We start from the raw sequence: 27670 nt of genomic DNA, 5'->3' as shown, positions 1-27670 counted from the left end.
GCTTTATTAGACCAAAACCATAAAGTGTGAAGTGGCCCTTGACCTTTAATGTTAATAATGCACTAGGGGATTGCACAACTGAGTTGCCTCCCACCCAGTTAATGCACAGCTCTTCATTTCACATTTTTTTTAAAAAATAATCCCCCTTGTTTTTCATTTTGGGAGTTGACTTTTCTTTGAAAATTTTGTTTGCATTTAAAAAAAATCTATTTTGTACAAAATACATTTTCCTGTGAAAGTAAGGTCTCACGACTTGATTACTGTAATGTTCTCCTGGCTGGGCTTCTCTTTCTCACCTTCGTCCTTTAATCTCTGTCCAGCATTCAGCTGCACACATTATCACATCTGCCCACTGCTCTGACCACATCTCTCCTGTGCTGGCATCCCTTCACTGGCTCCCCCTCCCTTTCCGCATTCAGTACAAGCTCCTGCTGTCGACATTTAAAGCCCTCCATGGGCTGGCCCCTCCTTACTTATCAGACCTTATTTCTCCTAACCTTCCCACTAGGGCCCTCCGTTCTGGTGGTCAAGGTCTGCTGTCCCAGCCCATGATTTCCTCTGCCCCATCTCGAATTCACCCCTATTCACTCGCTGCCCCTCATTCCTGGAACCTTCTTCCCCCACGAGCAAGAGCCATCACTTCTTTAACCAGCTTCAAAACGGAGTTGAAGACCATCCTGTTCAGAGAAGCGTTCCCAGGCATTGCATAATTGTCACTTGCTATTTGATGTTCCTCTGTTGCCTGTTTTATTGAATCATTTCCTGTATTGCTATGTCCTCCCTCCAGTCCATCTCCCCTGACCTAGGCCTCGGAGGTAGAGAAGAACTGTTGGCCCTCATCCCCTTCCCCTTCTCCTTTTGTGTCGTGTCTTTTTAGATTGTAAGCCTTAGGGCAGGGAACCGTCCAATTAAAAAGATTATATGTACAGCGTTGTGTAAATTTACAGCACTTTATAAATAAAGGTTAATAATAATAATAATAATAATAATAATAACAACAACAACAACAATTGCACACAATATTTTTTCACAAAACATATTTTCCAGAAAGGACATTTTGCACAAATGAAATTGTCATAAACAGGTCCTGAAATGCAAATAAATAAATAGGAAAATGCAAAAAGTCTGGTAATCTTATTCAGTAGAGAAAAAAAGGTGGGAGAAAGGGAATTTCATTCCTGCATGCAGGGATGAAATAAGCAAAAATTTACTTCCTCACTTGTGAGTTTGCTTTGAATGAATATAGGATTTGGACAAAAGTGTGGTAATAGGTCATAGGTACTGGTTAGACCAGGGGTAGGCAATCTTTTTTGAGCCGGGGCCAGGTTGCTGTCCCTCAGACAACTGGGGGGCCGAAGCCAAAAATTAAATAATTAAATAATTTTTTAAAAAATTAAATAAATAAATAAAAAATAAAAAATAATTCCTACATACACTGCACACATCATATTTTGAAGTAAAAAACAAAATGGTAACATATACAATACAGGCCCACTGCGGCTGCTGGAGCCCTGCTGGAGGGCTCTGGTGACTGCAGCAGGCTTCCTACAGGCCCGCCGCTGTGTTCTAAAATGGTGGAGAAGTCTCGCGTGACCTTTCCCATCCTGCCCCGCGACGGGAAAGGTCACACAAGACTTCAGCCACCATTTTAGAACAAAAATGGCGCCCAGAGTGGCACAGAAGCTGCAGCGGAGGTGTAGGGTTGCCATAAGTCAGGACCTCCAAACCGGGACAAATGTAGGACAAAATTTTCAAATGGAGGACACTTTTTTTAAAAAATGGAGGACATGCGGAAAAATTTGATTTTTTAAAAAATGTTAATATAAATGCATGTTTCTGAGGCTTCTATAGACAATTCCCCCCCTTGCCCCCTTGCCTGTCGCTTGCCCGCCGCTTGCCTGCTGCTTGCCCCCCTTGCCTGCCCTTGCCCCCGCTTGCCCCCCCCTTGCCTGCCACTTGCCTCCCTTGCCCGCCGCTTGCTCCCCCTTGCCCGCAGCTTGCCTGCCGCTTGCCCCCCTTGCCCGCCCCTTGCCCCCGCTTGCCCCCCTTGCCCACCGCTTGCCTGCCGCTTGCCCCTCTTGCCCGCCACTTGCCTGCCGCTCGCCCACCCTTGCCCGCCGCTTGCCCCCCCTTGCCCACCGCCAAAGGCCCCACGCAAGCGTGCGAGAGGCCAAAGATATGGCATCCCTACAGGGGCGGCAATCGGAGGCAGAACCAGGCTGGGTGACCGGGCTGGATGACTTTGGGCAAGTCACATGCTCTCAGGCTTAGGGGAAGGCCATGGCAAACCTCCTCTGAACCATGATAGGGTTGCCTTAGGCCAAGGTCACCGTAAGTCAGAAATGACTTAAAGGCCTACAACAACAAGAGGAAGTTGGCTCCCCCACTCCCAAAAACAAGGGCGTTGAAACCCAGCCTCAAAATAGTTCAGCACTCTAGATAGTTTCTTTAAAATTCAGACTTAACCTTGGAGTAGAATTACGACCTGGTTGACATGGCCACCTGGCCACAAAACACCAATCTCTGAGGCACATGTGATAGGGTTGCCACAATTGTCCACTAAAACCTGGGACAAAATGTAGGACAAATTCTAAACCAAACTGTAGGACAGCTGCAGGACAAAACTCAGCCCAAAATGTAGGACATTTAAGGTCCTCCATTTTTCTTAAATGTCTTACATTTTGGGCTGAATTTTGTCCTGCATTTGTCCTACAGTTTGGTCTACATTTTGTTCCACATTTTGTCCTGGGTTTTAGTGGACAATTATGGCAACCCTACGAAACTGAAGTTGAAGTGGGCAGAGCTTGGAAGTGTTCCCCTTTGGACTACAACTCCTAGCATCAATTAATTGTCATGGCCAATGATTGTATTGGCTGGGGATTCTGGAAACTGTACTCCAAAAATTAATTCACATTCTGGGAATTCTGGGGATGGAGACACAGGTTGAGAAGAAAAGAATGGCTGAGCATTTTCAAAGGCTGAAAGCATTTTGTAGGTATAATAATAATAATAATAATAATAATAATAATAATTTTTATTTCTATCTTCCCGCCTCTCCCAATGGATCAAAGCGGGACCACAACAAGGTTAAAATTACAATTACAATGTAGCAGCATTAGTTACTGCACCATTAAAACCACAGTAAAAAATAAAAACATAAAAGCATAAGAATCTAAAAATATTAACATCAATCAATCATGGGGTCAGCTGGTCTCATTCCATACTAGTGATCTTCATAGGAGGTCAGGAGGATAAGCACGGCAGAAGAGCTCTGTCTTTACCGCCTTCTTAAAGTTTTCTAAGGATGTTAACAAGGCGGGTCTCCTCTGGGAGTCCATTCCAAAGTCCATATATATTTGGAGTCCATTCCAAAGTCTAGGGGCAGCTATGCTGAATGCCTTTAGGGAAGTAGAAACACGTTTGGATGATGGTATCTCCAACAAATTCTTCCCACTTGTTCTAAGAGTGCGGGGCGGATTGTACAGGGAGATGTGTTCCCATAAGTAACCCAGACCCAAGCCATGTAGGGCTTTAAAGGTAATGACAAACACATTGTATTGTGCCCAGAAGCTAATTGGGAGTATGTGGAGAGGGAGGGGCTTGTTGCCTCTCCAGTGTGGGCTACTGGGTCTGCTGTCTTCAGTGTATCTGTGCCTTCAAATTGCCTGTCAACTTATGGTGACCCCATGAATTTCATAGGATTTTCTTAGGTGAGGATTAGTCAGAGGTGGTTTGCCATTGCCTCCCTCTGCAATATAGCCTACAGCACCTGGCATTCTTTGGCGGTCTACCAACCAAGTACTGACCAGGGTTTACCCTGCTTAGTTTCCAGGATTAGACAGGATCTGGTGCCTTCAAGGTCCTCAAGGATGGCTTAAGTTGTTTTCCTATTTGAAAAGTTATAAATAAATGTAGTATCACAGAATTATTTATATTTGCAGTGAGCTTTTGTACTGTATTTCTATTAGAATTATAATAATATTTTTAAATGTTCATCTCTACATAGCAATTAGGGGAGCCAGTGTGCCATAGTGGTTTGAGTGTTAGACTACAAATCTGACACTACAATTCCCCATTCAGTCATGGAACCGTTGGATTATTTTAGATGACTCACATTCTCTCATCTTCAAGAGAAGACTATGGCAAACCTCATCTGAATAAATCTTGCCAAGAAAACCCCATGATGAGTTCACCTTAGGGTCACCATAAGTCAGAAGTGACTTGAAGGCACACAACAACAGCAACAACAGCAATAGCACTTAGCATATGCAAATTCTATTTGAACCAGCATTTTCTTCTGGGTGATACATTTCCTCTTTTTCTGGTGAGACCTCCTCTGCTATTCCCAGGGAAGAGACTGGAAACATTATTTTTGAGTTAAAACTCCCTCAGTCCCTATCCAGTCTGACCACAGCTGGGTATTTGGACAGTTGTTATCCATGAACAACCTTTCCAAGCTTGACCAGAGGTACTGGCAGTCCCTGGCAAGCTGTCCGGATTGCATTTGGCTTGGTTGACCATAGAATCTGCAGGTATGTGGTGGATTAATATTTTTGAAGTACTACTTTGGATTAGGAGTAAAAGAGGATTTACTTGTTTAAATTAAAACAAAGCAACAATAGTCCTCAAATGCACATCACAATGCATATACAGATGATCAGCCAAGATAAAATGCACAGATATAAACACCAAAGGAATGTCATTCAGGTTCTGCATGTTATCAAGCTGAGACAAGGATACTTACCACATTATAGAGGCCAATGCACCAGCGCTCAAATAAAATCTGGCCTGAAAATCCATTAACGAATGCAAACCAAAGCTGAAACAGAAGAAAGTTACACAAGGCTTTAGATCAATGTGACACAAAAGTTTTTATGTATCCAAGAACAGAAGAGTGTGGAATGTGGACATCATCTGGAAGCAGCTGCTCGATTACTTCTAAAAATACGCCTTCACAGTTGTTCTCTTTTTAAATAGAGCGACACTGGTGAAGTGAAGGAACAATCTGTAGAATCTACATCATTACACTAAAATAACAAATATCTTGTAAACCTGTATTATGATCCTTTGACGCTATCAATTTCTTAATATGTATTCATTTTCACCAGAAGCTAATCTGGTTTGGGTCATATACCACACAATGCACAAAACACCAGAATAAGCCAGGAAAATACAAGAGAGGACTCAAGACTATGGTTTATTCATGGCAAGTTCTATCCCACTTCTGGGACTTGGAATACATGATAACAATTTAACAAATATACAAACAAACAAACAGATCACAATGTTTAAAATGCTGCAAAGTATATTACATTAAGAAAAATATGACCTTGGTCTCAAATAACTGATTGTACAAGGGATCAGTGCTAGCTGAATTTTAACCCTTATCATCATAACATTTCACAATAATTTTGACGTTGCCTACAATTCTAAAGCAACCTCCCTGGAAACCTGGGGAACCAGCGTTTAGCAAAAACACAAGCAGTGTAGCTACTGGCATTGATATTGTGTGTCTGTGTGTGTGTGTGTGTGTGTGTGCATGCATTAGAGAGAGAGGGCGAGGGAGAATCTACTCTGGGTTTTAGTTCAAACTCTAAATGTACAATATTATCCCCAAATATTTGGTAGCAAGAGTATTTGTAGACTTCAGCCTATTTCCTCAGATGCATGTTTTGGAGTGAGGAAGCAGGCTCAAATCTATGAAAGCTCATGCTTACCAGTTTCTTCCTTTCAGTTAGTCTCAAAGGTACTGCAAGATCCCTTTGCATACTGATTTTCCAGACTAGCACAGCTAGATCTTTGAATTCTACCCCCCAAATAGATTTAACCTGTTGATTTGCTCCTTTACAGTTCTGGCTAAATTCTAGAAAAGATTCACCATGTCACTGATATGGAATCCACCAATCATCCAAAGCTCCAGCACTATCCTCACTTAACCTGGAAGTAAACTCTATCAGACACAGTAGATATTACAGTTCACTTATTGTGAACTGAACCCTGAGACGCCTTCTGACACACATTCTTGATTTCAGTATTCTTTGCCTCTTTCTCACTCAATTACCTTAACACATATTAAAATGACTGGATAATATATATGAAATTCTTCCCCCTAGATCTAATTGCTAGGCCCAACTAGACTAGAATGAGTGAATTAATGGAACTTTTGCCCTGAACATTTTTTTTTCATGCCAATTGCTACATTGTCTGATGATTCCTAACAACAGGAAAGTGGAAGCACAAGTCACTTGTACTTCTATATTTGGTTGCTGAAACATCATAAGTAATTTTATCTGGGACTCTGCAGGAATCTGAGTTTGGTGTCAGAGATCAGAATTGAGAAATAAAGCATAATAATAATGAGTCAGTATGCTCTAGCTGTAAGAGTGACTGGTGCAGATATCCAGAACAATTCAAAGATCACTTTGATGAGAAAATATATAGTGCTAGCATGACATTTTATAGAAATTCCATTTTTTTTCTTTTAAAAAAGGTTCAAAATGCTGAACTGAATTTTAGGAGTATCCAAGTTTGTGTTTGAACTTCAGCTTTGAGAAATACTCTCCCATCATTAAATCCTAACATTTGTTGATCTGTTTTTACAGCAAATAAAATGCCACATTCAATGTTGATACAACTCAGTTCCCATAACAAAACTCCTGACATGTAAAAGCTCTTTACTGTCTTAAGAAAGTTTTGAGAAAATCAAATTAAGAGACCTTTTGACATTCTAACAATGGTCTACATTTTTTTTTACTAATGGGATTTATTATTTGCCAACAAGAAATATTTGGAGCAGACCCACTGAAATGAAAAGGACTTAAATTCGTCATGAATAGCAGGTTCTGAGAATGATAATGCATCCATTGTAAGTATAACTGAATTTGGCTGCAGCCTCCAGAACAGAAGTTATGAACCTTTGGCCCTTTCAAGGTTTCCTGCCTTGAATCCCATTTTGGGAGAAAGTTGGGAAATAAATCCCATAAATAAATAAACATTTGGACTACATCTCCCATGATCCATAATCAATAGCCATTCCCATTAGGGCTTCTAGGAGGTGTAATAAAAAAAAGTTAGAGATCAAAAGATTGCTGACCTACACCATATTTTCTGCTGCTCTTAATGCTGATGGCAACCTGTCATTTTATTGTAAACCTCATCCCATATCATCCCCACATAGTATTATAAGATTGTTTCATAATTCTTTTGTCTGGTTTAGCAGACATATTTCCTACATAATACTTGTCTATTCAGTACTTTTAAAATAACTGCTGAAAGATTTATGTTACATTATTGGATCACTCTACAAAAAAAGTTGCTGGGAGATGTTTCTGACTCTTCCAAATATCACCATCCCTTAGAATAAAAAATAATAATCATGCACTGGCTTTGCAATACAAATGTCTCTTATAACATTTTACAGAGCATCTTGAACTCATTTTTATCATTCAGGTGCTGCTGGGAATTTTATGGGTAAAATCAAAATCTTTTTGAAATGGCATCCAACTTTGGAAAAAGTATCTTTTATTGAAATAATTCTCTGTTGGGTAATGAAACCCACTTGAGTTTCCTAGGGAATTACTATTTAGATGAGCTCAAACCAATGAAAACATGAGGATTTGATTTGTCTTTCCTTTAATGAAACAACTGGTGTTTCAAAATGTAAATATTATTTGGATCCCTTTTTGGTAAAATTCCCACTATACAGGTTGGAATGAAGCTAAATGAAAATGCATTGTGTGTTCAGTAGTCACAAAATTATATTGCATAAATGTATGTTTTCCCCACATGGCCAAGATCCTGGTCCATGCCCTAGTGGTCTCATGACTTGATTACTGTAACGTCCTCCTGGCTGGGCTTCCTCTTTCTCACCTCCGTCCTTTAATTTCTGTCCAGCATTCAGCTGCACGCATTATCACATCCGCCCACCGCTGTGACCACATCTCTCCTGTGTTGGCATCCCTTCACTGGCTCCCCCTCCCTTTCCGCATTCAGTATAAGCTCCTGCTGTTGACGTTTAAAGCCCTCCATGGGCTGGCCCCTCCTTACTTATCAGACCTTATTTCTCCTCACCTTCCCACCAGGGCCCTCCGTTCTAGTAGTCAAGGTCTGCTGTCCCAGCCCAGGATTTCCTCTGCCCCATCTCGGATTCGCCCCTATTCACTCGCTGCCCCTCACTCCTGGAACCTTCTTCCCCCGCGAGCAAGAGCCATCACTTCTTTAATCAGCTTCAAAATGGAGTTGAAGACCATCCTGTTCAGGGCAGTGTTCCCAGCCATTGCATAATTGTCACTTGCTATTTGATGTTCTTTTGTCATCTGTTTTATTGAATCATTTCCTGTTTTGCTATGTATTTTATATGTATTTTCCTACTAGAGAGGCCCCTTCCCCACCACCTTTCCCTTCTCCTTTTGTGTCGTGTCTTTTTAGATTGTAAGCCTGAGGGCAGGGAACCGTCCAATTAAAAAGATTGTATGTACAGCGCTGTGTAAATTTACAGCGCTTTATAAATAAAGGATAATAATAATAATAATAGTTGTTTTGGTTCTGATATGTTACAGCAAACAGTAGGCATTCCTATTTTTTAAATAAATAAATAAATAAATAAATAAAATAACCCAAACTATTACCAGTCAGTCTAAAGAATTAGTGTTCTATTTACTATTTAGGATCTATTTGCATTCTATCTATTTAGAATGAAATGTATGAAGAATGAAAAAAATTAAAACATAGTTCCTGGTGGGGGGGAAATCACCCTCCCAAAGAAACAGAGCTTGGAAAAGTTACCTTTTTGGATTACAACTTCCCAACCACCACCACCACTATCACCACACCAGTAGGGGGGAAAAACAAATTTTGTGTTTGAAACTGGCAAAAGCTTTATCCAGTCCTAAAGAATTTGCAAAATTTGATACAGAGCTTGGGAGCATTAATTTTGGGCGGTGGGGAACAATTCACAGAATTTCCCAGCAAACATGACATTTGGATATGTAGTTTAACCCTTTCTTAAACCCTGGCTTATTTGTGAAGAGCAGGGATGCAAATCCTTAACTATTTCATCCTTGCACATGATGATGAATAATTAGAATAATTCTCTTCCCACTGCAAAAGGAAACAAATATTCTTCCCTATTATCTATCCCATATTCAAACATCCCAAAGTACTGTAGAAGAATTATACATCAAAGGAAAAACAGAGATTATTTTGTGAGCAAAAAGCAGTTTCATTCACAGAAAAAAAGTTTCTATTAGTGCCCTCCCAAAAATCACAGCTGGCAGCAGTTGGGATAATGTAAGCTGGATGTACAGTATTGTAAGCCGGACTTATTTCAGGATGGAAATTGCTGTCATAATTCTTATCATCTCTAAGGAACTACAGGAAATATATTTGCTGTACTGTTCACCCCACATGTGAAGTATCAGATAATTAAAATATTTCACCTCTCACACAGAGTAGAGCTTACCCATTCCAAATGATATGTATTTTAGATATGATTGCCACTGTATGGAGATTTTTGGTTGTATCCTGCTTCGATCCGTTGGGAGAAGTGGTAAAATACAAATAAACTTCTTATTATTATTATTATTATTATTATTATTATTATTATTAAATGGGTATAGGAATTTATTTGAAATTCTATGTTCTGGATGGTTTTATTGCTTTATTGCTTCTGTACTAAGTTGAGCAGTTCAGCAACAGGGCTGCAATTGAATCATGTTTTCACAGCCTCAGAGGAAGGCAATGGCACACCCCTGCTGAACAAATCTTGCCAAGAAAACCCTACGATACCTTTGTCTTAGGGTTGCCATGTCAGAAATGACTAGAAGGCACACATCAACAACAAAGATAAACCCATGTGCGAGACAGACTCAGTTCTAACCTGCTGCTCAACAGAAGCAATAAAACAATAAAACCATCCCTTACATCAAATTTCAAATGGATGTTGCTACCCAATTAGCTCATTTGCAAATGAGCCATCTGAAGAATCTTACACCTGGCCAGAGAATGTGGCAAATTTCTCAGCTTGTAAATAGAAATTTAAAGTGCTGAGAAAACAAAAATCTGTATGTTTAGTGAACTGGAATGAGTGATTATCACATCCATACTTATTATATCCTAACTAGTGCGGATTCAGGCTCATGGTCATGAATGACAAAATGTGACCCCTCAACACCTACTTTCACAGCTAGGCATCAGCCTGACTGAAGTGTTTCTGAGGTGCTGGAGATTGCAGCACTCTCCCGGTTGCAGGATATCTTGAGACAAGTAGTTGTGCCAGAGGTCTGCCCAATTCCCTGTACACAAGGCACCTCATGTGTGGGAGAACTCATCACTTCCTAGCACTCCAATTCCCTGCACCTTAGAAATGCTTTAGATGGGGTACTGCCAAGCAGTGAAAATAAGTTTGAGTGTGGGGCACTGTCAATTGTAACTATGATCACAGAATTCCATTATCGTAGCTATAGCCTGAAACACATGGGCCAAATCAGGCAGCTTCTGGATGCTGTGGGGGTGTGGTGTTTAGATGACACATGTCCCCAAATCGACTAGAAGTTGCTCTGGCACTGTGATCCAGTCCTTTGGATTGGATTAAAAAGGAGTGGATATAATACGGATCCTGACAGAACTGATTTGGGAATGCAGGAGCAGGCTGTGTGGTCACCACGGCCCCAGCCCAACTGCAGCCAGAGTGGCTTCCAGCCACTCTTTATCAGCCATGCACTTTGGTCCTATGATAGTAATGCTGGATCTTGTCTCACATGTTTTTCGTTGCAGAATATTTCCCCTGCAATAGTTCTAGGAGAAATTCAAGTGAAATTCTGTCTGGTCTATTATTTTTCCTGACTGTTGCAAACCCATTTTTTGGGTTACAATAATATATTATAAATTTTATATGCTATAAATATTCTTTCCATCCTTAGCGTATATTCCTATGTGCAGGTCAAAGAAACACCTATCCTTGTTATCTTTTAAGATGCCTTGATTCCCAGCTTTGGGGAAAAGGTGGCTATAACTAAAGTAATAAAATACAATACAAAAAACACACCCTTCCCTCTCCCATCAAGGATTTACTCTTAACAAGAAATGCTAACTACCTTTCATACTGCATAGACTGGAGAATGCCCACAGGTTGACGCAGACTTGGTGAGCTGTTTGGAAAGCTTGCCAAGTCTAGTTTTGCTTGCCAAGCTCCTGGGGATTGCAATCCACAGCTACGACATTGCTATGAGTAAATGAATCCAGAACCATTAAATGGCTTTTCTGATTTGGGATGGAAGCCTAATTTTTTAACTATTGCCTGTCTGCCAGGAATGATGGAGTTGCTTATTTATAACTCAGTTCCTACCCCCACAAGATCTGTTCATGTTAGATGGCCCAATTCAAAGGCCAGAAAAACCAAATGTAAGGCTGAAAATCCAAACTGATATGCTATCTTTGGCGCATTAAAGACGGGCCCCTTGAGGCGCTGTCATTACGCGCGAGGGGCGGCACTTCCTGATGCGCCTTGCCCCTCGTGCGTAATGAGTGCGCCAAAATGGCGGCTCCCTATACAGATGGGCTCTGCCATTTTGACATCGTGGACGCACAGCGTCCGGACGTCTCGCACCAGAAGTGGCACTGTGAGTGCGCACCTCACACCTTGCGGCGCCTCTTCCAGGGCCCAGGAAGAAGCGCCATTTTGGTGCTTCTTCTTGCTCCGCAAGGGAGCCGCGCGGTTTGGCTGCTGCGGCTCCCTTGCGGAGAAACCGGCAGCGGCGCGAGACTGCCCCTTCTGGGCAGTCTGTAACGCGCCTATGTTTCATCTTATAACAGCTGATGTAACAGAGATATGAGATCAGCTGTTACACCAAGAGAAACAGAGGATGCAAAGTGATGAAGGGTGAAGTTATAAAGGGTCATATAGAGGGAAAACATTTCATTTTGTAGTGCTACTATTAAAAAAAACTTTTTAGAAGTGCTATGTTTTAACATAGATGTTTATCACACTATGCTCTTAAAGAGGTACTATTCCAGTGTGACTCCTCTAGCTGCCTCCTGTTGCATGCTGGGATTGGCAGTTTTAAGGAGGGGTATTTAGAATTCTCAGGCAGAGAAGTTCAGCTCCTTAAAACTGCCAATCCCAGCATGCAACAGGAGGCTGCTAGAGGAGTCACACTGGAATAGTAGCTCTTTAAGAGCATAGTGTGATAAACATCATAGTTTTTCTTTGTTACGTGGAGTTGAATGGGCCATCACTTAGTCTCTGGTAAGGGTATTTTGAAGTTGCCTAAAGGCACCAGATCCCATCTGATCTCAGAAGCTAAGCAGGGTCAGGCCTAGTTAGTACTTGGAAGGGAGATCACTGTGGAATACATGGTGCTATAGTCTATATTTCAAAGGAAGGCAATGGTAAACAAAAACTGAGTATTTTTTGCCTAAAGAAACCTTAAGAAATTCATGGGGTAGCTGTATGTCAGTAAGCAATTTGAAGGCAAGTGAGTTTTGTATTGCAGTGTTAATCCATAATCTTTCCAAAGAATAGTTGTCCGGTGTTTGCACCCTGATCTACACCTGTAGATTACTAGAACATAGGGATAGATTTTGAGGATGAATTCTAAGAGACGTGCCAGTGCACAAGTGTGCTTCATAGGCATGATGCTTAGACCTCAGATTCTTAAACCTCTGATCAAACAACAATGATAACAACAAATAACTAGAGGCCAGAAAACAAGAATATACGCCAGTGAACGAGGCATTTAGAGGCATTCTCAGTATCAGAGGTAAGCAACCTGCAGCCCTCAGGCCACATACGGCGATCTATGTAATTTAAAAAGCTCAGTGGAATGGTTGAGCTTGGGTATCCGATTTCCTGAGGAAAATACAGTTTGTCCACAACCTCCCAGAGAACCGCATCCCATCCAAGATGGCTGTGGAATCCCTATACACCAACATCCCACACCAGGAGAGATACAAGCCATCAGGAATACCATCCTGAAGGAGGCTCCAGCACACCTAGCCACCAAAATCTGCTGAACTGTATTTACTCATAATCACCTTTGAGAATAACATATACCCCCAGGTCAGTGGCACTGTCTTGGACCAAACATATTGCAAACATATTCATGGCAGACCTGGAACAACATTTTCTCAGCACCTACACCCAGAAACCTCTCCTTTACTTAAAAAGACATTTTTGTTATCTGCACATATGGTAAGCAATCATTTCAGAAGTTTCACCAGGATTTCAACAACTTCCACCCTACCATCAGTCTGAGCCTGGACCAATCCAGACAACAAATCCACTTTCTTGATACCATTACAGAATCATAAAATCACAGAATCATAGAGTTGGAAGAGAGCACAAGGGCCATCCAGTCCAAACCCCTGCCATGCAGGAACTGTCCAAAAACGCATCCCCAACAGATGGCCATCCAGCCTCTGTTTAAAGACCTCCAGGGAAGGAGAATCCAACACACTCCAAAGAAGTGTGTTCCACTGTCGAACAGCCCTTACTGTCAGGAAGTTCCTTCTAATGTTGAGGTGGAATCTCTTTTCCTGGAGCTTGCATCCATTGTTCCGGTCCTGTTCTCTGGAGCAGCAGAAAACAAGCTTGCTCCCTCCTCAATATGACATCCCTTCAAATATTTAAACAGGGCTATCATATCACCTCTTAAACTTCTCTTCTCCAGGCTAAACATCCCTAAGTCGTTGCTCATAGGACATGGTTTCCAGACCCTTCACCATTTTTGTCGCCCTCCTTTGGACACGCTGCAGTTTCTCAATGGCCTTTTTGAATTGTGGTGCCCAGAACTGGACACAATATTCCAGGTGGGGCCTGACCAAAGCAGAATATAGTGGCACTATTACTTCTCTTGATCTAGACACTATACTTTTATTGTTGCAGCCTAAAATTGCATAGGCCTTTTTAACTGCCGCATCACACTGTTGGCTCATGTTCAATTTGTGGTCTACTTGGACTCCCAGATCCCTTTCACATGTAGTCTTATTCAGTCAGGTGTCACCTATCCTGTATCTCTGCATTTCATTTTTCCTCCCTAAGTGCAGTACCTTACATTTTTCCATGTTGAATTTCATTTTGTTTGCTTTGGCCCAGCTTTCTAGTCTATTCAGGTCGTTTTGAATTTTGATCCTGTCCTTTGGGGTATTAGCTATTCCTCCTAATTTGGTGTTATCGGCAAATTTGATGAGTATGCCCCCAATTCTGTCGTCCAAATCACTGGATTATTATCATTCTGTACTGTATCTGAAGAAGTGGGTTTATATACACTAAAGCTCATGTGAACATAAAAACTAATTAGTCTTAAAGGTGCTGCTACATTCCTTTCTCCCGCTCTCTTCTTCCTTTTTATGCTGCAAGCATGGCTACTTTGAAAAATATCTGGCACAGACACACCCCAGATGAGAACCACTACTTTAGACCTTTGTGCTCAATGTGAAAAGTTCTGGAGAAGAAGGGGTAGAACTGGTTCACATGGGGATGCTGGAGCATAAGACATTTCCCCTTCCCAAGCACACATTGTGCCTTTAATGGTTCAAGCTATCTGTATGAAAAGGCCTATTTTCTCATTTTATTATATCTAAAATGGGGAACATTTCTAATGCTACGTCAGCCAAGGGAATCCAGCTAGGTGACCTCCGGCTCTATCTATTTTGGTGTTGTTTATGAGATGTGGGCCCCTGTCCTTTAAAGTTAAGTCCAAAAGGATACTTCACAGAGAACATGTCAGTTTTTCAAAAAATAAAACAATGCCACAAACTAAATGCAAATGGCTCACCTTCGAGGTGAAGGAATCATAGCCAGTTACCAATTTCCAGAGCCATGCAGCTTATATACCTGCCATAAAATGAATTTTAAGAATAAGGTCAATAATATCTCTCTTTCTCTCTCAGTTTCTCTCAGTTCCTCTTGCTTCCTTCCTCCTCAGAAACCGGCCTCACTTGTGCAGGTTTCTGAGCAATTTTAATTGCAATTGAAGGCTTTACACTTAATTATTATAGAACATTTAACGCTTGAAATAGTAGGAACTAATTTATTTAAATGCTTTAAGGTGCCAAGATAGTGAAGTGTCTCTTCTAAATGTGCACATTTATGATGTCTTGATAATAGGCAGCTTGACAAGGACTAGAAATATTTTCCCCCAATCCTGCTAAAGGGCATGGAAAGCCAATGTAGTCAGTGTATCAACAACCGCCACAGGCGCCAATTATAGCCAAGCTAGATGCCTTTACTGTATAGAGAATGAGTTAAATTCACACAATACAGCCTATAGTCACACACACACACTCATTTTGCATGCTCTTGCCAAAGAAGCTTCTTAGGAAAAGAAATCAGTTTGCCCTAATAAATCATGTTTATCTCATGAGCAGTTTGTTAATAATCTATCCTGATTAAAATCCACTTTATGACAGTGAATTTCTTGATATAAGTATCTTATCTTGCTCAAGGGCATGTAGGCTTAAAATAAACTCTTTGTTGGAGGAGTACATCCATGGTTCATAAAATGAGTAGAGTCATTTTAATAATTTTAAAAAAGAGATTAAGTATATGACAAAATTGCTTGCAATTCACCTGGGATTGCCAATGATTTTCTCATCTTATGAACTAGCTATCATGAGAATACAAGAAAAAGTACAACCTGAACAACCACAGTGATCCTATTATATGCACTCATTTAGGGAAGTAACTTGCTACAATTGTGTCTGTCAACCATGGATGCTTTCTGAGGCTGTAGTACTATAGTCCCTGAAGAGGTACTGCCATGATTACAGAATCAAACATATTTCCCTTTTTGTCCCACAGAAAGGGAGGGTCATGGGTGGATGAGGAGGGCATAACAAGAATATCCAGGGAGCATGATGGGGTAGGTTAGGTGAATCTTTGGCTCTTCCAGATTCCCAAACCTCCTGTTCCTTTGACACATCCTCAGAATGGGGGGGGGGGGGACTACATCTGGGTTCTCTACCTGGAAACTGCAGCTGAGAACTTATTCTCACTTATATGCGATCAGTGGGAGGGAAATCTGAAAAGGAAAACAACAAAAGGGAAAAAACAAAAGGAAACAGGAAAAAGGAAATGAAATTGAGGAGACACACAAACTCTACCCCACTGCTTTCCATGGTTTATGGGGGACCCAACTCCCCAGAAGCTCCCAGCCATGTGAGAAATACTTGCAAAATGTCTTAACTCTTGATAAGAGAGAGAGCATCTCAACAGGTTGAGAAAGATATTGAGAAATCACTAGCCTCTACAAACGTTTTATTCTTCAGTGCAAGAATAAGATGATGACAAGAATCCAGTTGGTGTCATATGTATGTGTAAATTCCCTTATGCATGGTTGTACTTTTTTGACTAATATTTAGTTCACACTTGTGTAAGTGAACATTCTGCAAATGTAAGCATTTCTTCATGTGGTCAGATTCTTGGATGGTGCATTATGATTTGTCACTGCCTTCAGTATACCACCCGATTTACTGGGACTGCACAATCAGCCATTGTATGTTTCCACAATGAAACAATGTAAAAGTGTAATGCCAGATATAAAGGGCCAGCATGGAATAGTGATTTCAGCATTGGCTTTGGAAGACCAGAGCTAAAATTCTTGCTCAACCATGGAAACCCACTGGGTAATTGTGGACAACTCTCTCCTCAGAGGAAGACAAGGGCAAACCACATCTGTATAAATCTTGCTGAGAAAACCCCATGACAAGTTTACCTTAGGGCCATTATAAGTCAGAAACCACTTGAAGGCACACAACAAGAATAACTGGAAGATATGCAACCGATTGCACAACATTTGCATTAGCAAAAAGGTGAGTTAGTACAACCACCAACAATGTGTGTGCAGATTTACACTACACATGCCTGATGTAGGATTTCAGCCACTGAGTGCTTTTTTTTCTCGTGAAAGTTTCCTTAATTTGTGCTGAATATCTCTGAACAAAACTACTATATTTTCTCTCTATGAAGTCAAGCACAAACAGAAAGGGGGGGGGGGGAGGAATTGAGGAAGCACAGAAGGACTGGCTGATTTATGAAAAAGATGCAAACATTCCATCTCGTGTTGGAGCAGTTAGTATCCATAATGTTAAAAAAAGGAGTTGTTTAATTTGTTGAAAAAATGACCCTTCAAACAGGAGAACTCTTACTGAGAAGGAAAGAAAATATCTTGCCATCTCATAGGCAAGAAGAAAAATTATGATATAAGTGTAGTATGTGCATTGCTGCAGATTTTGCTCATTTGTATTTGCAAATTGTCTTAATTTTCCTGTGCAAATCTATTCACCCTCCCTCTATTGAAAATGTACAGCCATCCAAATATGAGAAGCACATGGGACAGCCACATGTGTGATAATGTGTATTTCTGTGTATTTCCAGTGATACTCCAGTAAAAATTGCAAAGCCTTTTTCCATTGATTTTTTTTTTTGGGGGGGGGGGCACAAAAAGCCCGAAGTACTGTGAATCACATGTGGCTGGATAGTATTCTATTTGACAGAGTGAGGAGTACTGTAATTGTGAAGACAAGCCCTATGTTGTTTCCCCTTCTCTAGTGTGCTCGCTGGGGAAAGGAACAGGGAAAGAGGAAGCAAGCAGCAGCCAAGCGTGATGAGCGTTTGTGTGTGTATATGTGGGAATACACCAAATGAGGAACCTTCCTAAGCTCTTCCACTTTCTGCTGCACCAAGCAAGCCTGCTAGAACTTTGTATATGTTGTGCACCTTGGATTCTCCCTCTCTGGCCCTCACTGAATTACTGTAGCCATGTGCCATCTGAACAGCAACTTCAGTCAAGCTAAACTATACTACTATACTCAGTTATTAACTGGGAGTACACTGGGAAGGCAATACTCATCGCACTATGCCATCTCCAACTCATGGATGCCCTGTCCCTGATGCATCCCTTTTCATTCATGAGGGAAACCTGTGAATGACCAGCAATCACATAAGTCTCTAGGTGCAAAATGTTGCTCCCAGGAAAAATGTATGATTACCAGTCATGTGGTGTCACAGTGTCCCCTCCTCCACCTGCTCCCCCTCCCTTTACTTTCTGAACCCCCTGATGACTCATCTCCCCCATTTAGTTATTTTTTCTTTTTTACTTCCATGGGGGAGCAGAGCTGTGGAATTGCATGGAAAGGGGGGAACAAAATATTAAAAAATCCCTAAAGGCATGCTGAGTAGGGAATAAGGCAGAGAGGCGGCATTAAGGGAGGAGTCAGGAACAGAGTGTGATAGAAGCAGCTGTGCCGATCATGCAGTTGACTAATATGTGATAACGGATGGATGGAAAGTGGTATGTTACCATTTTGTTTCTTCTAGTGAGACTGCTGTGAGAGCAGGGCTGGTGCCAAACCATGTCTTTTCCCAGGGACAACCTCTCAAGAATAACTTCCTTGCCCCTCCTACTTACAGGCTGGGGAAGTCAAAGCCTGAGATCCTATTGGAACTATTGGAAGACCATATTGACTATATTGACCAAAGCAAGGAAATCATGTGGATTTCTGTTTCCTAGTTGATGCTACTGTTATCTGCCCCAAGCCACTAGATGGGGGAGAGGTTATAAATATTAATTAACAGTTAAGACTGCTGGACAGAGGTTGCAACCTTTGCTTGCTATAGCAATGTGAAATCATCAAAGATGAGAAACCTTCTTGTATCTATCACCTATATCTGGATAGTAAGATTAGCATGACAGTGAATTGATTCCCCTTATTCTGAAGAACAGAAAAAACCCATCTCAGTTTAGCCCAAGTACATCAAATTTAATCCTACAGACTTTCACTGGAGTGAAACTTGTTTTACAGCTAAATATAGGAGCTTAACTCAATTGTTCACCAGACTATAAGACACAAGTATATACCTGGAACTCTTTTTGCAATGTGCTGGTTGTTTTACTTTGTTCCTCTTCCTGGGAATGGTTGGTCTCTAGAAAAGGCTGAGCCATGGTCAGACAGTGACTCACTCACAGTCACAAGTCTAAAAAATCTGGAAAATGTCAGTTATAATGTGTCATCCAATGGCATCTGTCATGGCAAGGTCTGGCTAAACAGAATTATTTCAAATCATTGATCTCTGCCAATGAGAGGTGCCCGCAGCGTTTGTTCTCCACCTTCAACTCTTTGCTTAAACCTCCCTCTCCTCCTGTCTCTTCATCTTTCTCTCCTAATGACTTTGCTAACTATTTCATCTCTAAGATTACCACTATTCGCTCTGAGATAGTCCCTCCTGATTCTTCTTCTGCTCTTAATCTTCTATCGCCTTCGCCTAACAAATTTAATCTTCTATCGCCTTCGCCTAACAAATTTTCGGTCTTTCCTCCTGCCTCCTTGGATGAACTCTCTACACTTCTGAACTCTTCCAAACCTGCTACCTGTCCTCTTGATCCTATTCCTACTCGTCTTCTAATCTCTATAGCTCCCTCCTTTCTGCCCTCGCTTCTCCATATCTTCAATCTCTCTCTCTCTACAGGCTCCTTCCCTTCGGACTTCAAACATGCTCTCATTTCCCCAATTCTGAAAAAACCTTCTCTTGACCCCTCCTCTTTGTCTAGCTATCGTCCGATTTCTCTTCTCCCCTTTCTTTCTAAGGTTTTGGAACGGGTTGTTTATTCACGCTGTCTCAAGTTTCTCGAAACCAACTCCATCCTTGATCCCTATCAGTCTGGTTTCCGCCCAAGGCATTCCACAGAGACAGCTCTCACAAAGATCTCGAATGACCTTTTACAGGCCAAGGCTAATGGCCTTTACTCTGTTCTCATTCTTCTCGATTTGTCTGCAGCCTTCGACACTGTTGATCACTGTCTCCTAATTGACATACTCTCTGACCTTGGGTTCTCAGACTCTGTTCTCGACTGGTTTAGATCTTACTTGTCTGGCAGATCTTTTGCAGTAGTTGCAGGGGGTCAGACTTCTTCTCCTGTTCCCTTATCTGTTGGAGTTCCCCAGGGCTCTGTTCTGGGTCCCCTTCTGTTTTCTCTCTACACACTGTCCTTAGGAAAACTCATCAGCTCTTTTGGTTTTTCCTACCATCTGTATGCTGATGACACCCAGCTGTATCTTTCTGCCCCTGACCTTTCTCCAAGGCTTGAACAGCAAGTCTCGTCTTGCCTTACAGCTGTCTCACAGTGGATGCGCCATCGGCGTTTGAAGCTCAACATGTCCAAGACGGAGCTTCTTGTCTTTCCTCCTAAGCCCAACCTTCAACACTCCTTTTCTGTCTCTGTGGACAACATTTCCATTCAACCAGTCCAGCAAGCCCGCAGTCTTGGCTTTATCTTTGACTCTTCTCTGTCGTGTATCCCTCAGATCCAGACCACAGCCAAGGCTTGTAGGTTCTTTTTGTACAATATTGCCAAAATCCGACCATATCTCTCCGCCTCTACTGCCAAGATCCTGGTCCATGCCCTAGTGATCTCACGACTTGATTACTGTAATGTCCTCCTGGCTGGACTTCCTCTTTCTCACCTCCGTCCTTTAATCTCTGCCCAGCATTCAGCTGCACGCATTATCACTTCCACCCACCGCTCTGACCACATCTCTCCTGTGTTGGCATCCCTTCACTGGCTCCCTCTCCCTTTCCGCATTCAGTATAAGCTCCTACTGTCGACCTTCAAAGCCCTCCATGGACTGGCCCCTCCTTACTTATCAGACCTCCTTTCTCCTCACCTTCCCACTCGGGCCCTCCGTTCTGGTAGTCAAGGGTTCCTGTCTCAGCCCATGATTTCCTCTGCCCCATCCCGGATTCGCCCCTTTTCACTTGCTGCCCCTCACTCCTGGAACCTTCTTCCCCCACAAGCAAGAGTCATCACTTCTCTAACCAGCTTCAAAACGGAGTTGAAAACCATCCTGTTCAGAGAAGCCTTCCCAGACATCGCATAATTGTTGCTTACTATCTGATGTTCTGTTGTTGACTGTATTGCTATGTACTGTATATGTATTATCCTACTTGTGAGTATGTATTTTCCCTGGATAATGATTAACCTTCCATTTTGAAGCCAAACCCTCCCTCCTGTCCATCTGCCTTGGTCCAGGCCTCGGAGGTTGAGAGGAACTGCTGGACCTCTTACCCTTTCCCGTCACCACTCCCTTCTCCCTCTGTGTCATGTCTTTTTAGATTGTAAGCCTGAGGGCAGGGAACCGTCTAACTAAAAAGATTGCATGTACAGCGCTGTGTAAATTTACAGCGCTTCATAAATAAAGGTTAATAATAATAATAATAATAATAATTGGAAAAGGTCTTGGAACTATAAGAGCTTCAGGGACTCTGTATGCTAAGAATTTAAATAGTTTATGACTGCTTAAAAATGCCACATGGATAAGCCTTTTTTCATCTGGAGCCAGTTGAATGCCTCTCCCTAGTTTGCCTCCTACACACACATGTGCATGTACACATGCACAGAGATGCTTCTGGCAGATCAATATTTCAAGTGTCTTATGCATTACATTTAAAGTAGCTTGTGGTAACATATAAACCAATAATTACATAGGGCTTCAAATGGATAAGGACAGATGAAAAGCAAAAGGAAAAGGTGACAGAAATAGAGGGTCAGAACAGACTGGCAAGAAGGGGAGGCGTGAAACCACCCCTGCCAAAGACAGATTGGGGCCCTGGCAAACACACACTGTGACCCTAGTCTGCCTCAAACTTGCCCCAAAAGGAGCGGAAAAGATCTGCTCCTCTTTTGACTTGGTAAAGAAGCACCTCTGCCCACAGCTTGAAGCCATCATCAAGGTGCTCCAGCGGTGTACGGTGTGTAAATGGTGCACTGCCACAATGTCTTCAAGCCGCCCACATTAGAAATGAGCAGTTTGTGAGAAATCATGTCCCAAATTATATAATGAAATACATACTTAAATATTAATTTGTCAGTGTGTATTAAAACACACATACAAATTAACAAAGAAACACACAGGCCTCAGGTAAAAGAGATATTGACTGAAATAGACAGATTCAGAATCTAGCATGGCTGCTAGGTAAGCAGCCACAGGAGATTGTGAATGGGTTGTCTGGAGGCTGCAGCATTCAGGCCATGAATGGGGGGCGGGGTGCAGGCGAGGGAGGGAGGACAGTCCCCCTAGCCCTTTCTGGGACCTGCACTGGGTGACACCAACCTCAGTGATCTGAGGCTAGAAGGGGAGGGCCATAACTTAGTGGCAAAGAACATGGCATGCCCTCCAAAACCCTAGGCTGAATTCTGGGCATCTTAAGATGGGTATAGGAAAAATCACCCTATCTGAAACTGTAGAATACCTGCCAGCCTTTCTCAGCCTGGCTTCCACTCAGTGTTGCAAATGGCAATTCTGTCTGGAGACGAGATGGGAGTTGTAATCCAATATATCTGGAAGGCACTAACATTGGGTAAAGCAGCTCTACTTTTTTTCCTGTAATTATTGTTGCTGTTGCTATACTTCTCAGGGGTATAAAATGACTTTCATTAGTAATAGATGGGTGTATGCTAATGAGCACTGGTGGTATCTCCTCAACTGAAGCCTGCAATCATTCCAAGCTATGATTTTACGATACGGTGTTCTCCAGTGTATAATTGACCAGCAACTTGCATGAAGAAAAGGATATGCTTTAATGTGGCTTCAAACAATCTGCTAGCCCTTTTAAAAACCGAGCAGCATTTGTACTGACATTTTAAAGCCATGAATTATATATACATCTTACAGGCAAGCTCTCTGCTGATGAAGGAGAGGATTACAGTGAAGGCATACATTCAAGGGTTTGATTTGAAAAAAGGGAAAGAAAAGAAATCTGGATGTTTTACACTGTGTTGTGTGTCTTATTATCCAGGCTTTGTATTTGGTTTCTGAAAATATTTTAGTATCGTGGTTAGTTTCAGGCAACTGCCCAAATGTGGATTAGCTACAGTTTGAATAAAGAAGTGGCAACTCCAAAAGCACAGAAGTGATTGGGAAAGAGGCCCCCTATGATTAAAAAAAAGGAGCCTGTGGTATAGGAAGGGGTGTTAAACAAATGACATGCACATGTATTGTATATCAGCTACTGATGGTGATCTCATAATTCTCTGGTTGCTATTCATACCCACAAAGAACACAGAAAGTTGCCTTATTTTGGGTCACTCTATTGTTCCATCATGTTCAGTATAGGCACAAGTCAGTTAAGGAAGATTATGACAAAGAAGCTCCTTTTCATATAATCATAATCATAGAATTGGAAGGAGCCTCGTGGACCATCTCATCTAACTCTCTGATAAATGCAGAATCTACAGCTAATGTACAGATAGCTGTCCAGCCTGTTTTTGAAGATGTCCAGAGAAGCAGACCTCACCACCTCTCTAGGCAATTGGTTCCACTGCCAAACAACTCTTTGGCGCATTACAGATGGGCCTAAGAGGCACCGTCCTTGCGCCGCGATTACGCGCGAGGGGCGTCATTTCCGGACACGCCTTGCCCCTCGTGCGTAACCGATACGTCAAGATAGCAGCGCCCTATACAGATGGGCACCGCCATATTGACGTAGCGGACGCTCTGCGTCCGCACGTCCCAACCCAGAAGAGACGTCGCGAGTGCGCGCTTTGGCACTTGCGACGTCTCTTCTGGGTTGCCAGAAGGAGCGCGATTTTCGTGCTCCTTTTTTGCAGTGCGGAGGAGTCGCGCGGTTTGGCTGCTGCGGCTCCTCCACGCTGCAACCGGCAGCGGCCTGAGACCACCCCTTTTGGGCGGTCGGTAACGGGCCTTTGTGTCACAAGAAGTTCCTTTTAATGTTCAATCGAAATCTACCCTCCAGTAACTTAAAACCATTAGACCTAGTTCTACCCTCTGCAGCAGCAGAGAACAAGCCTGCCCCCTCCTCTCTGTGACAGCCCCTGATGTATTTAAAGAGTGCAATCATGTCATCCCTTAGTCTTCTCTTCAACAAATTGAACAAGCCCAGTTTCTTCAACTTTGTCTCATATGTTTTGTTTTCCATGCACCTTATTATCCTTGTTGCCCTTCTCTGAACCCTCTCCAACTTGTCTGTATCCTTCTTAAAATAAGGCACCCAGAACTGAATGAAGGTACTCCAGATGAGGCCTGGCCAGTGCACAATATAGTGGGACTATTACTTCCCTCAAACTGAAAACTATATTTCTATAAATACAGGCTAAAATAGTATTTACATTATTTGCTGCAGTATCACACTGCTGGCTCATATTCCTTTTATAATCACCAATAATCCCAAGGTCCTTCTTGCATGTAGCACTGCTGAGCTGTGTATCCTCCAGATGAAATGTGTGCATTTGGTTTTGTGGGCTGACTGTAGAATTTTGCATTTGTCTCTATAGAATTTCATTTTATTAATTTCTGTCAATTTTCTAGTTTATCAAGGTACTTTGAATTCTGTTCTTATCTTGCAATTTGTTAACTACCCTTCCAGTTTTGCATCATTCGCCAACTTGATAAGGATTCCCTCCACATCTGTCATCGATGAAAATGTTGAAGAGTAATGGCCCTAGGACAGAACCCTGAGACACTTCACTCATACTTCCTTCTAGTCTGAAATGCAGCCACTGATGACAACTCTTTGAGCACAGTTTTCCACCCAACTGTGGATCCATTTGATGGTGTTTCCATCTATTCCATATTTAATCAGTCTGCGAAATGTTTTGCTGAAATCTAGACAAATTACATTCTCAGCAGTCCCATTATCCACTAAACTAGTGTCCAGATCAAAAAGGTTTGTTCTTAATAAACCCATGATGGCTCCTACTGATCACTGCATTGTCATCATGATATTTGCAGACATATTCTTGCATAATCCATTCTAATACTTTTCCTGGTACTGAGGTCAGGCTGACTGGCCTGTACATTCCTGGATGTATCTCTCTTTGGCCCTTTTTGAAGAGAGGGACGATGTTTGCTTGTCTCCAGACTTCTAGCTCCTCAATTTCTCAAAAATGATGGAAAATGGTTCTGTCAATATGTCAGCAAGTTTCTTCAATACTCTGGGTTGCTATGAAGGAACTAGTCAAGACCTTGAAGTGTAAAGACATATAATCGGCCCTGAAGATTTGAATTCATTTAGATTAGCTAGGTGATTTCTTTATCAATCATGATTTGCAATCTGGATTCCTGGCCATGGTTTCTCCAGATGCATGGAAGCATACAGACCTCTTTGGGGGTAAAAACTGAAGCAAAATAAGTAGTTCTTTCCTTGTTTTTCTGCCTCTGACATCAATTTTTTTGTTAAAGAAGTAATGCCCAGGAGCACATCTACTTTCCAGTGAATCATGATATGGCCAAAGTACAACTGTTTCAGTTTAGGTTTCTAGAGACAGTTCAGGCTTGATTTGCTCTAGGACCCATTGATTTGTCCTTTTAGCAGTCCACAGTATCTGTAGAACTCTTCTCCACCACTACATTTCAAATCAGTTGATTTTCTTTTTATCAGCTTTCTTCGTGGTCTATCTTCAGCAACTATACATAGAAATGTGAAATATGATTGCATGGGCAATCCTAACTTTAGTATTCAATAATATATCTTTACACTTCCAGATCTTGTCTAGTTACTTCATAGCTGTCTTTCCAAGTCCTAGTCTTCTGATTTCTTTACTTACTGGTCAGTATTAGAATCATAGAATCATAGAATCATAGAATCGTAGAGTTGGAAGAGACCACTAGGGCCATCCAGTCCAACCTCCTGCCATGCAGGAAATCCAAATCAAAGCATCCCTGACAGATGGCCATCCAGCCTCTGTTTAAAGACCTCCAAGGAAGGAGACTCTATCACCTTCTGAGGAAGTGCATTCCACTGTCGAACAGCCCTTACTGTCAGGAAGTTCCTCCTAATGTTGAGGTGGAATCTCTTTTCCTGTAGCTTGCATCCATTGTTCCGGGTCCTGTTCTCTGGAGCAGCAGAAAACAAGCTTGCTCCCTCCTCAATATGACATCCTTTCAAATATTTAAACAGGGCTATCATATCACCTCTTAACCTTCTTTTCTCCAGGCTAAACATCCCCAGCTCCCTAAGTCCTTCCTCATAGGGCATGGCTTCCAGACCCTTCACCATTTTTGTCGCCCTCCTTTGGACACGCTCCAGTTTCTCAATGTCCTTTCAGAATTGTGGCGCCCAGAACTGGACACAATATTCTAGGTGGGACCTGACCAAAGCAGAATACAGTGGCACTATTACTTCTCTTGATCTAGACACTATACTTCTATTGATGCAGCCTAAAATAGCATTGGCCTTTTTAGCTGCCGCATCACACTGTTCACTCATGTTCAACTTGTGGTCTACTTGGACTCCTAGATCCCTTTCACACGTAGTTTCATTCAGCCAGGTGTCACCCATCCTATATCTGTGCATTTTATTTTTCCGCCCTAAGTGCAATACCTTACATTTCTCTGGGTTGAATTTCATTTTGTTAGCTTTGGCCCAGCTTTCTAGTCTATTCAGGTCATTTTGAATCTTGATCCTGTCCTCTGGGGTATTAGCTATTCCCCCTAATTTGGTGTCATCTGCAAATTTGATAAGTATGCTCCCAATTCTGTCGTCCAGGTCATTGATAAAGATGTTGAATAGCACTGGGCCCAGGACAGAGCCCTGTGGGACCCCACTGGTCACTTCTCTCCAGGATGAAAAGGAGCCATTGTTGAGCATCCTTTGGGTTCGGCCGGTCAACCAATTACAGATCCATTTAACAGTTCCTTTGTCTAGCCCACATTTTACAAGCTTGTTTGCAAGAATGTCATGGGAAACCTTGTCAAAGGCCTTACTGAAATCAAGATATACTATATCCACAGCATTCCCTTCATCTACCAAGCTGGTAATTTTATCAAAGAAAGAGATTAGGTTTGTCTGGCATGACTTGTTTCTCTGAAACCCATGTTGACTTTTTGTGATTATGGCATTGCCTTCTAGATGTTCACAGACTCTCTGTTTAATGATCTGCTCCAGAATCTTTCCTAGAACTGATGTCAGACTAACTGGACGATAATTGTTGGGATCCTCTTTTTTCCCCTTTTTGAAGATGGGGACAACATTTGCCCTTCGCCAGTCTGCTGGGATCTCTCCTGTTCTCCAGGAGTTTTCAAATATGATTGCCAATGGCTCCGATATTACTTTTGCCAGTTCTTTTAATACCCTTGGATGGAGTTCATCTGGTCCCGGAGACTTAAATTCATTTAGATTAACAAGGTGTTCCTCTACTATCTCTTTACTTATTCTGTGCTGAAATTCCCCTATTCTGTCCTCTGCTCCATTATCCTCAGGTTGAGCACCCTTTGCCTTTTCTGAGAAGACTGAGGCAAAGAAGGTGTTGAGTAATTCTGCCTTTTCTCTATCTCCTGTTAGCATTTTGCCATCTTCTCCACGCAGTGGCCCTACCGTTTCCTTCTTCTTCCTCTTGCTGCGGACATATCCAAAAAAGCCCTTTTTATTGTTCTTAACCTCTCTAGCAAGCCTGAGTTCATTCTGCGCTTTAGCTTTTCTGACTTTACCCCTGCACATGCCTGCTATTTCTTTGAATTCCTTTTTCGTGATTTCCCCCTTTTTCCATTTCTTATACATGTTCCGTTTCAAACTTAGCTCGGTTGAAAGTTCCTTAGTCATCCATCCTGGTTTCTTGAGACACCTCCCGTTTTTCTTTCTCACTGGAACTGTTTGAAATTGTGCCTTCAGTATCTCTCTTTTGAGAAACTCCCATCCATCCTGAACTCCTTTATCTTT

The 27670-nt window shown here is 42.0% G+C and overlaps 1 protein-coding gene across 2 annotated transcripts in view; it reads right to left on the bottom strand.

The window, feature by feature from the left end:
• The window catches only part of LOC149319923 (phospholipid-transporting ATPase IB-like), a 498345-nt gene that overhangs the window by 146405 nt on the left and 324270 nt on the right, over positions 1–27670 (bottom strand). For both annotated transcript variants that reach the window (XM_089512598.1, XM_089512599.1), the window contains exon 28: positions 4745–4819. In XM_089512598.1, the coding sequence (XP_089368724.1) occupies positions 4745–4819 (75 nt within the window). The remainder of the gene's footprint in view (positions 1–4744; positions 4820–27670) is intronic.

This window comes from Sceloporus occidentalis, unplaced genomic scaffold, assembly GCF_023333645.1.
Source record: "Sceloporus occidentalis isolate IW3139 unplaced genomic scaffold, rSceOcc1.0.p SCAF_2, whole genome shotgun sequence".
Lineage (NCBI taxonomy): Eukaryota > Metazoa > Chordata > Lepidosauria > Squamata > Phrynosomatidae > Sceloporus > Sceloporus occidentalis.
This window is presented reverse-complemented; position numbering and strand designations above follow the sequence as displayed.